At 45.1% G+C, this 11,381-nt stretch overlaps 1 protein-coding gene across 3 annotated transcripts in view; it reads right to left on the bottom strand.

Annotated features, from left to right (window-relative positions):
- Window positions 1-4,963: 4,963 nt before the first annotated feature.
- Window positions 4,964-11,381, bottom strand: part of LOC119372098 (uncharacterized) — a 12,362-nt gene continuing 5,944 nt past the window's right edge. The window contains exons 3-4 of one of the 3 annotated variants that reach the window (XM_037642555.2): window positions 6,775-6,937; window positions 4,964-5,467 (exon numbers count right to left, since the gene is read on the bottom strand). In XM_037642555.2, the coding sequence (XP_037498483.1) occupies window positions 5,342-5,467; window positions 6,775-6,937 (289 nt within the window). In that variant the 3' untranslated portion in view covers window positions 4,964-5,341. The remainder of the gene's footprint in view (window positions 5,468-6,774; window positions 6,938-11,381) is intronic. The other 2 variants (XM_037642556.2, XM_049419864.1) reach the window with 2 other exon arrangements.

Here is an 11,381-nt window from a genome sequence, read left to right as displayed (position 1 = left end):
AGTGTATATTGCATGTTTGCAATTGCATGTTTACCGTAGATGCTACACTTTACACGTTGCATGTCACATTATTAAACATTTCGCATTACACAATGACCTGCAGCAGGAATATTTCGGTCACATCAAGAGAACCTTCCTAACTACAAAATAATTCTTTCCTTTCTCTCCTTCTCCTATTGAGAACATCCTCTTATACATGATGCATTTCTTGAACAGTACTGATATAAACCTTGGAAGTGCATTAAGTTCTTATTGTGGATTCCGGAGCACCCTAGCGCAATAAGTAATTGCAACTGGAAGGACAGATGGCATCCATGCAGCGTAACACGATGAACGTGTGCATCTCTTGAAACGATATTCTTTTTGCAATTCCTTCCGTATTGGGTTGACTTATGACAGTGTACTTGGTTGCCAGAAGGTTAGTATTACATACAGAGCTACGTTCAAGGTTTCACACAGTCTCTGGTCGGAACATTCACGAGTAACATACGTCCATATCAAAGTGATTGAAAAGTGACAAGCGGCAAATGCGTTTAATAACCCCGGCGAAGACGTGTGATTTGTGGTTTGCTGCGCTTGTGAGGGCGCTTCGAGGACACGATGGTTAGAGTTACTGTATATGCTACCAAAGGTAGCATATACAGTAACTCTAACGATGGTATATGTACCTTAGTTTAGTGTATGTGAGCGTGATTAGTGTGTTCTGTGTTGTCAAGCGCCCGCGTCAAATCTGTACAGCTTTCTTTTCGTTACCAAATGTATCATAAAGTGTTACATTTCACGACGTTGTGTTCCACATTGTCATGCAGCAGTGCTGGGCAGTATCGAAGATACATGTATCTTCGATAATATCTTAGATACATGTTGGGTATCTTGTATCTGTATCGCGATACGTCTCGCGAAACAAGTATCTGTATCTGTATTTCCGATACATTGAAGAATGTATCGTGTATCTTAAGATACAAGATACTGCAATCGCACCACCACCGTGCGAAGCAATAAACGTTGGCTGAGCTCGAGCTTCTCAAGCTGATACTGCTGCCACTAAGTCACCGGAATAAAATTAAAGGCAGTGACATTATTTTATCTTTACGCAAGACTTTTTCCATCGAGGATAGGCGATAAGCTCCGAGCATCCCTATATATTGGTTGAGCAGAGTTACGAGGTGGCGTTCGCGTCGTCAGACAAGCGCGCTAACGTCTGCGCCCAGCCAAATTTTTGTTTAATCGTTTTTTTTTTAGTTTTGGTCAGTGCCATGACACCCGGCACTTAGCCACTCTCCTGTGCCGCGTACTACAATGCGTGTGGCGTCTTTCGTACACGTGCTGATGCCGCTATAAAGTTATTATCGAAGTTCCTCTTGTGTGGTGCTTCGTTACGAAGTCTGAAGAATGCAAGAATGGCGGGTTGCTTTGCCTCTCGTGGCTTTCACACTTAGGTGATTTGAAGGATCTCGTGAATGTAAGTTTGCATTACATGCAATGAGACTGACTTATATGCAAATAAGATTCTAACAGTTATATGGCACCAACGGTACCGATGCTGAATTTAACAGAACAAGCGTTCACCTAACAGACGCTATCTTGGCGTACGTCTGTTTTTCGTTTATTCAGGAGTTTTTAAAATCATAATTTGGTTGTTAGCAGAAGTTATTTCTTAGCTGGGTCCTTCTTTTCCATCCCGTACATTACCTATGTCTCTATATTGTTTTTTTTTCTGCCGGTCTGCTTACTGCAATATGCATTTAACGTGCTGCCAATGTAAGCTCTCTGCTTTATTCCTAGTTTTAACTGTCTACGTCATTTCTGCTTCTGTTCTTCTACAAGTGAAATATAAGTTTATATACTTATATTCCACTTGAATTTACTGTTACGTAACGGTGATGTCGAGAACAAATCTATAATAATCCGGGCGCGCCTGGAGTATACAGTAACGATTATTCTGCTTACTGCTAAGTAAATTAGCAAATTTCAGTTTGCATTATAATAACGTAAATTATTAGGCGCCATATTAAATGCGTTGGCAAAGATATTCGAGAAACACTGTTATACCATTGCTCCGTTTTTCTCATGAGCGTCCCAAATAGTCGTTTTACGCCATTTTCCATAGGCACTGAATTTAATTGTCGTAGCTATTAGTGGTTACCCGCCGCGGTGGTCCAGTGCTTATGGCGCTTGAATGCTGGCCCGAAGGTCACGGTAGCCGGATTTCGATGGAGAGAAAATGGCAGAGGCTCGTGTGCTTATATGTAGGCTTTAGAACCCCTGGTGGTCAAAATTTCCGGAGCCCTCCATACAGCGTCTTTCATAATCATATCGTGGTTTTTCAACGTAAAACGCAACAATTATTATTAGCTCTTGGGGGGGTGCCTCCTGTATCGTGTTTATATACTTATTCGCTGTGTTTGGTACGGAACCGCTTTTCTATTTTACTTAGATATATTGGTTTTCGTTGTTTAGGCTTCCCTGAATCCTTTTACTGTTGCTAGTCACCAGGTAATCGGATCTCTAGGTGTCAATAACGTGAATAACGTGAATCGGATCTATAAGTGTCGATAACGTGAATAACGGCGGTGTCCTGCAGCGGCTTTGCGCAACTGTACAATTCTTCTGAAACGTTTCTGGGCTGCACATGTTCTTGGTGACGTACACCTGTCCGGTGATCCGTTATTGCGAAAACCGTAATATGTTTACCGGCAAGGTAGAACTCCACAGCGGTATTTGCACCATCGTGCGGAGGCTTCTTATTGAAGTTCATATGGTCACTTGGCAACCCGCTTGCTGGTCAGCAAGCAGAGCAGCGACTAGCTCCCATCAGTTACAAAAGCTACAAGCAAGAACCGCTATCAGCGAAATGTATAAACAGCTGTCATATTAAGCAGCTAAAACAGCGCCAAAAGGTTTTGGAATGAAACAGATATACCTTGAACAAGAAGTACAAAACGTTTGAGATACTAACAGAGTTTTCATTCAAATGAAACACAATTGGTCGCAGTTAATAAATTTTCAAGCGAACATCTATGTGCATAGGCATTTAATTCTGCGTTGTATAGATATATATTAACAAATTTGAGAATGTATCGAAGTATCTTAAGATACAATTGGAATGTATCGTATCGGATACAATCAGTGTTGCAGTATCTTGTATCTGTATCTCAAATACTTCTTGCCTGAATATCTTGTATCGTATCGCGATACAATTTCAAAGTATCTTTGCCCAGCCCTGGTCATGCTGTAAATGGCAATTTGGAACAGTGCAAACAGGACTCTTCAATAAAAATTCTAAGAAGTGTTGAACGTATTTTGTGGTCAATGTGAAGCTGCACGGTGAAGAGCAGAAGGATGCCGCGAAGGTATTGGTGCTCTGACTACAATCTATCCGGCTACAAATAATACGTACGGTAACGGCATTTTCTTTACACCCGTTTACGTACTATGTGGTTCTTTTTTTTTTTCTTCAAACGTCAGTAGCCTGGACATTAGATCCTGTTTTCACAGAGCAGGTTCTTACTGTGCAACCGTTCATAAGAGCAGACTCAAGTTAAGAGTGACGACGTTCGACATGACATGAACGATGGTCAAAGGTAAAAAGATGACGCCGACCAAAAAGAACATCAAAACAACAGACGTTCCGGTTCCCGTACGAGGGTCTTGGTCACAATCTAGATTGTGAACAAGGCCGCCGTACGGCAGCCTGAACATCTGTTGTTTTAAAGTTCTTTCTGGTCGGCGTCTTCCTTATACATTCCCGACCAGACGAGTTTTTGTCAAACTCTTGATTTAATGACATGTACGAATGGGCTGGAACAATGACAAACTGCACTGGTCAAAGGAAATGTTCCGTGCATTCAGTAACGAACGCAGACGCAGGCGCTCGAATATTACCATTCCGGCTACAGCACTGGTTTGACAGACGGATGAACATGAAATTAAACAAATCGTTTCACTTTATCACGCAGGTGATTTCGGCCTACTCAAGCAACTCAAATTAACAGGACGAATTATACCAATTTCATCATGAAATAAAAAGAAACTGTCTTTAAAAAAAGCATATACGAGCTTGAACAAAAGCTCACAGGGTCCCTTATGCATTCATCTAAGACGACTCCAAAGCCAAAGCCGTGTTTTACTTGTCAGTCGATGAACTTAGAGTTACTGCATATGCTACCTTTAGGTAACAGAGTTGGGCATAGGCCTGGCAAGCAACCACAGCTGTGCGCCGAAACCGCTGTCCGTTTTTGCAGGCGACATGCCTACCGATGCCTGTCGATGTCTGGTGTCAATCCAATTCGCTGCAGCGGTGGCGTAAAGAAATACAAGAATTGTTCCAAGCGGCAGCTTCTCCGCAATGCATGGTGGCTAGCGGCGTTTGGAAGACAGATGCGCAACTCTGCTACCTAAAGGTAGCATATACAGTAACTCTAGATAAACTGATCCTGCCCCGCCACCCTCCGAAGGCTTTGGGCATCTAGCCTGGTTTTGCATTGCCTCCAGGATCGGAGGCACCTCACCTGCTTTTGCACTGCCTCCGTGATCTGCCCACTTTTCACCAAGCTACGATGTCATGCGATGACAATATCATGTGACGTCAAGTCACGCCGAAATTTGTGACGTCATGATGACGTGGCAAATTTTTGTGGTCTGTGACGTCATGATCACGTCATATGGCGACGTCAACTCATGATGATTTTTTGCATCACTCGTGCCCGACGCCGCCGACGCGGGACGCCGATGGTCAAATTTCGCGTTTGATGAGGCATCTAAGGCTTTCGCCTTAATAAATATGCATACAAGATCAGATAGATAGATAGATAGATAGATAGATAGATAGATAGATAGATAGATAGATAGATAGATAGATAGATAGATAGATAGATAGATAGATAGATAGATAGATAGATAGATAGATAGATAGATAGATTAAAATACTCGACTACAGAAGGAACGGCCGAGACCAGGGCCGTTAGGCGCAGGAATATGTGTTTTATTTTCCAAAAAGGGTACATGACTATTCATCCGGACAGTCATTGTCCGCGAGTTGTGACTTCGAAAGGGGCTGCGACTTCGATGCTGGACAGCGTTCATCGCGGTCAGGACACCGAAATCGTGCGACAAAAACTCTGACGCGCTGGCAACCTCTCATTCCCACGCGCGAACTGACTCACGCGGAACGAGGTGTCTTCGACAGGAGACGAGCATCGCGGAGTTAAGAAGCTCGTCACGAGGTCAATCGGGATGCTCCTGGGAGCGTCCGGAAGCTGGGTTACGTAATCCATGGGGTTGCGGGTTCGTCGCGACCCCGAACGAAGTCTTGGGAGTCTTGAGCAGGGTCGGGCTTGCGTCATCGTAAGCGGTACGCCGGTGGTGCGGAAGGCTGCAAAGGCTGCAGTGGTACTGTCGCTGGAGCTGTGGGATCGAACGTGGCGTAGTTGTATCGGGGCGGGGGCGGTGGGTAGCCGTAGAAGTCCTGAAAAAAAAAAAAACATCCGCACTTTTGTAGTGTACCGCGCATGCCTACGAATGCCTCAGAATGGTGTATTTCGCGAGCGTAAACGATGCTGATAACTAAATTGCATTACCTGCTTAGTTATTTCTGATTGATTGATTGATTGATTGATTGATTGATTGATTGATTGATTGATTGATTGATTGATTGATTGATTGATTGATTGATTGATTGATTGATTGATTGATTGATTGATTGATTGATTGATTGCACTCAAGGTCCCAACGGGCCTTAAAACAGTACGAACGTTAGGAATGGGACGACCCATGCTTTATGCTTCAATAAAATCTAGGGGTGCGCGAATAGTGAATTTTAAGACGGAGTCGAATACGGATCAAACAGTGATCATACCGAATCGCATGCGAATAGAAATCGAATACTAGCGGAATAGTTTCCGACACGTTCGGACACGTCAGCAGTCGCTTGGCCGCATACAACCAAATACAGCCATTATTAATGAGCGCATACAGCCATTACAAAAAAGCATTCGGGATCGCTTCTCCCAAGAAGAACCGGTAATATTCGTTGCTCGTTGACTAAGTGTTCTTCTATTGCTCACGGCCGCCTGATCCCGTTGATAACGCGACAGATAATGCGTTGATAACGCCCTCATACCAGTTGCCAAGAGCGAAGAGCATGAAAAGGCATTAGCATCGGAAAAGCCGTCGCTACAAAATACCGGCCCCATTTCTATTACGCCAATCGCACTTCCTAGTGCATGGCACAAAAAAACTCACAGGGTTCCTTATGCATTCGTCTAAGACAACTCAGGCGAAAGCCATCTTGTGTGGCTATTTTATCCTCATCGTCATTGTCATCGAAACTTGACATCACCGCATGAGTAGTTGCACACTTTATTGATGCTGTTAATGATGAATTTTATCTAGCCAACTTGTAATGGGTTGGTAGCGTTCAATCACCATCGTTACGCAATTCACATGGTTTGACGCCTGGAGCGATTCTACGCTTCTACCACTCAAACTGTTAAAGTAATTCCTCGCCCGACATGACGACTGTACTGGCCGTTTTCCAAAGCGGTTTTGAGCACTGACGTGGATCTGTGGTATAATACGTGACTGCCACGCGAAATACCTGGGTTAGATTCCGTCTCCGAACCCTGTTTGTTATTCATGTTTATTGAATACACGAAGGCCACGTGAATTACGGCACCGCACGCCACGTCTTGCAAGGGCAGTGTATGACAAGGCCCGTAAGGCCTTCGCCTAAATAAGATCGATAATTAAACACGGAAAATCCGCGATGCATACATTTGTAACTTGGCTTACGTGTCCCGGACAGCCCTGTTGGGTGTAGGTGTCCGTGCTGGGCGGCATGGTGTACATGGCCACCCGCTCTCCGCACTGCATTCGCCGCATCTCCTCCAGACGGGCTCGGGACGACTCCGTCTCCGGAGAGTTCCGGTCTTGACACCTGTGCCGAGATGACAAGTGGTTTTTGTGTAAGTAATAATAATAATTACTGGGGTTTAAGGTCCCAAAACCACGCTACGATTATGAAGGACGCCGTAGTGCAGGGCTACGGAAATTTCGACCACCTGGGGTTCTTTAACGTGCACCTAAATCTAGGTACGCGGGCCTAAAGCATCTTCGCCTCCGTCGAAATTGCGGCCGGGATTCGATCCCGTGACCTTCGGGTCAGCAGTCGAGCGCCATAACCGCCAGACCAGCGTGGCGGGTGTGTTTCGTAAGTGTGAAGCGCGATGGGTGCCAAGAAAACTAATTTTTGCACATCTAACGCGCTTGCTGAAATCTACTTGAAGCGAAGCTTCAGTAACAGTAACATCGCGGGATTTACGTGCCAAAACCAAGACATGATTACGAGAGACGCCGTAGTGAAAGGCTCCATAACTTTCGACCATCTGGTGTTCTTTAACATGCACTGACATCGCACAGTACGCGAGCCTCGAGAATTTCGCCTCCATCGATATGCGACCGCCGCGGCCAGGATGAAGCCAAGCTTCACTCAATCTGTTAGTGGTAAACGCTGTTCGATAAAATTGGAGCCATTTGTTAAGATGGGTGACAAGCGGAGCTGACGAGCGCACTCCCTTATCAGATCTCGTCGGTGTTCTTCGTAAGCTCGCTTCTCCTCGGGCGTTTTCACAGTGTTTTTTTTTTTCTGGGGTTTAACGTCCCAAAACTACGCTATGATTATGAGAGACGCCGTAGTGGAAGGCTCCGGAAATTTTGACCACCTGGGGTTCTTTAACGTGCACCTAAATCTAAGTACACGGGCCTCAAACATTTTCGCCTCCATCGAAAATGCAGCCGCCCCGGTGTTTTCACAGTGCGCGGTCGACCCATACTTGCAGCGCAAGACTGCCCCAATTAACGCAGCGCCTAGACTCGAATGACACGGTGAAGCACGTACGAAAGTCACAGCGCTGCTCTGAAACTTCGTGCGCCTCACATGGCGTTGCACTGCCTCCGAGCTTGGCCCACCTTTGACTGATACGATGACGTCATTCGATGACGTCTTCGTATGACGTTATGTAGTGACGTAATCTTGTGACGCCACAATGACGTCACAAAACTTTGCGGTATATGACGTCATTGTGTGACGTCATCGCTCGATTGGAGAAGACCGCAAGTGTTTTTGTACTCGGACGGACGCTGCAAGATCAAGGAGGTGTGCATTTACAGCTCTGCTATAATAAGGAGGAATTTAGAGAAGCTACCAAGTCAGAGGACCTGCAATATCGAACAGCCATACTCAAAATGCAACTTGGATGACTTACAGTACAGAGCAACTACAATATCGAACAGCTGCACTGATGCAAATGACAGAACTTACAAGTTAGAGAAGTTACGATATGGAAAAGCCTTACTAGGTCTGCAGTTGGATGATCTACAATATAGAAGAGCTTTACTGACAGGGCAAATCTGACAATCTGCAATGCGAGGGAACTACAACGTTGAACAACCATACTAATTACAAAACTTAGGGAACCTGATTTAAGACGAGCTACAATATGCGTGTTCCAAAGGGTGTGTAGTCATTCCTTTGTCCCTTGTTTTTGCGCCGCCCCTTTGGAACATGCATAACCAATTCCAACTTGCCCAGGCATCAGTTCTTCTGGAGCTACAATATGGAACAACCTTATTTTTAATGCAGTTCAAAGAAGCTCTGCAGAAACAGCTTACTAGCAATGCACTTCAGAGAAAGTACAATTCGTGGGCTGTACAATATAGGTTGATATTGTAGGTTGATATTGTTACGCAGATGAAGTGAAGGAAGACGAAGTGCTGGACAGCCCGACTGGCGCGCGAGTGTGCTGGTCAGCCAGCTTGACTCGTCTACCAATTCTTCTTTGTAAATATACATTGTATATACCAAAACAACCCCGTATCATATTGGTGGACGTGCGGGGTACTGCAGCAGGCAACGGAGCTCCGCAGCGGACGTCGCATCGCCCTCCCAACCATGGCTAACGCTGAGGCTTCCGCATCAACGTCGCTGTCTCCATCAACGTCGCCGTCCCCACCACTTGTTTTCGTACCACCTAAGGATCCCGGTACGTTCTGTGGGACCGATGGCGTCGACGTTGAAGACTGGTTGGCCATGTTTGAACGCGTGAGTGTACCGAACAGATGGGACCCCACACTTCAGCTGGCCAATGTGTTGTTTTACTTGAGGGGCACCGCAAAGGTGTGGTTCGAAAACAACGAAGAAGAATTGGTAGACGAGTCAAGCTGGCTGACCAGCACACTCGCGCGCCAGTCGGGCTGTCCAGCACTTCGTCTTCCTTCACTTCATCTGCGTAACAATATCAACCTACAAATAATGTAATTTACAGAACTTACAATTCGGAGGAGCAATACTGTCACGCACGCTGGCCGCGGCGACTACATTTTCGGTGGAGGTGAAAATGTTTGAGGCCCGTGTACTTAGCTTTAGGTGAACGTTGAAGAACCCTAGTTGGTCGAAATTTCCGGAGCCCTCCACTACGGCGTCTCTCATAATCATATCGTGGTTTTGGGACGTTAAACACCAGATATTATTATTATTATTATTATTATTATTATTATTATTATTATTATTATTATTATTATTATTATTATTATTATTATTATTATTATTATTGCCACACACGCTTCTTTTTTTATTTTTATGTGGCCGGCCCGTTACACGTGTAACCACTGCCTTGGGAAAATTGCGCCCGAATGTCTGGGAACCTTCCCGATTACTTTAGAATCTTCGGATAAGACTGCGCGCACAACGCGAATAATACAATTTATTCTGGAACTAACGCGGCCACCAACGTAACGCTGGAATCTGCGATGCCACATGTACAAATGCCACTAATAACGAAATCTTACTAATTCTTACTAATAATGAAATCCAAAGAAGCCTCAGTTTAGAGGACTGCGATATGAAACCGTTTTGGCAATAACGCAAGGCTAGCATGGCCTGTTCACTAATTTCTGATATACAGAAAGAACTCATTGCACCCTAAGCTGTCGCTGCTTTTCTTTTCGAGCGATAGGCCTACTCCTCCAGGTACAAACACAGAAAGCGCCTCGTTCCGTGAATCTGACCTTCAAGTTCAACCAAGGTCATGCCAGCATCTCTAAGTCGCGGTGCTGGCGACTCCGAGCTATGTCAGTGCCGTAGATAGTTGCTTATACATTGCTCGCGAGATGGCGCAAAGCCCTAGAAGGCGCGTCGTTCACATGCGCATTTGAACGCGCCGTTTTGCAATAATTGATGTTCTCTCGATCATGGGTTTGTCGGCGATTGGCCGTTTCTGATATGGCAATCTAATATTTTATAGAGGTGACTTGACATTTCACGTTGTCACATTTCATGTTTGCCTGGATACGAACGCATCACCGTCGTTGTTGCCGGTAGCAAGTGAAGTGTTGCGCTGCTAAGCACGTGTATGAAGGTTCAGTTTTCGGCATGGTGGAAGGAAACAGTTAGGAGAGAGCATTGCGCAATGAGAAAGAAAGAAACAAAGGAAGAAAGAAAAGCTGTAGGTTAGGCAGGCACACTCCAGGCTTCTCTTTCTCTCATTTTCTTGACAGGGCAAGGGTTCGTGAATTTTTCTTCAAGGTCACCTTCGCATGTTATAAAGGCTTTCGCCTTTATAACACAAGCATATGTTGCTAATGTTAACACAGGTGAAATTAATAATGCACGATGGCTACCCTTCGGAATGAGCTTACCAGTCTACCGTTCGCGAAACAAAAAATCTTAGAGCTCTCAGGGCTAGGGGTGTGCGAATATTCGACTTCCGAATTCGAATAGAATAGTGCCTAATCGAATAATACTATTCGACTTTCGAATAGCTAGTATTCGATGTTTCGAATAATTTGACAGGACGAATATCTAAAACGCGACAACGGCCAATGGTGCAACTTGGTTAGGGTGCGGTGGCTAAAACTAATGCTAACGTCGTTACAATAGGCCTTTCGTTAAAACTTTCACCGACATCCTGGTTCAAAGGCGAAGGCATGCTGATCTTAGAGGAGATTGTCATTTCAGCACGTAGAAAAACGCATGAGAAAACTGTCAAACCCTTCACAACTTGGTTCTCGAAACGAAGGCACGGACTTCTTGCAAAGTTCGGTCGCGTATTCCGCAAGCGCCGTAAAACGTCCTGACTTTGGCCTGCGAAACCCTCGGTCATTGGCTTTGCATGTAAAAATTTGTTCACACTGGGCAGTCACAACTGTCGCACCGAATCACTCGTTTAGGAACTCCCATCGTTCCAGCATGCAGTTAAAGCGCTGCTATGAACGGGCGCCGGAAGATTTTTTGGCCCGGAGCACCCGCGGCGATGAAGCACATCACCGTTGTCAGATGAGCCGTATTGCGCTACCATGGAGAAAAAAAAAATCGGCAGATCCCA

Source organism: Rhipicephalus sanguineus, chromosome 10, assembly GCF_013339695.2.
Source record: "Rhipicephalus sanguineus isolate Rsan-2018 chromosome 10, BIME_Rsan_1.4, whole genome shotgun sequence".
Classification (NCBI taxonomy): Eukaryota; Metazoa; Arthropoda; class Arachnida; order Ixodida; family Ixodidae; genus Rhipicephalus; species Rhipicephalus sanguineus.
This window is presented reverse-complemented; position numbering and strand designations above follow the sequence as displayed.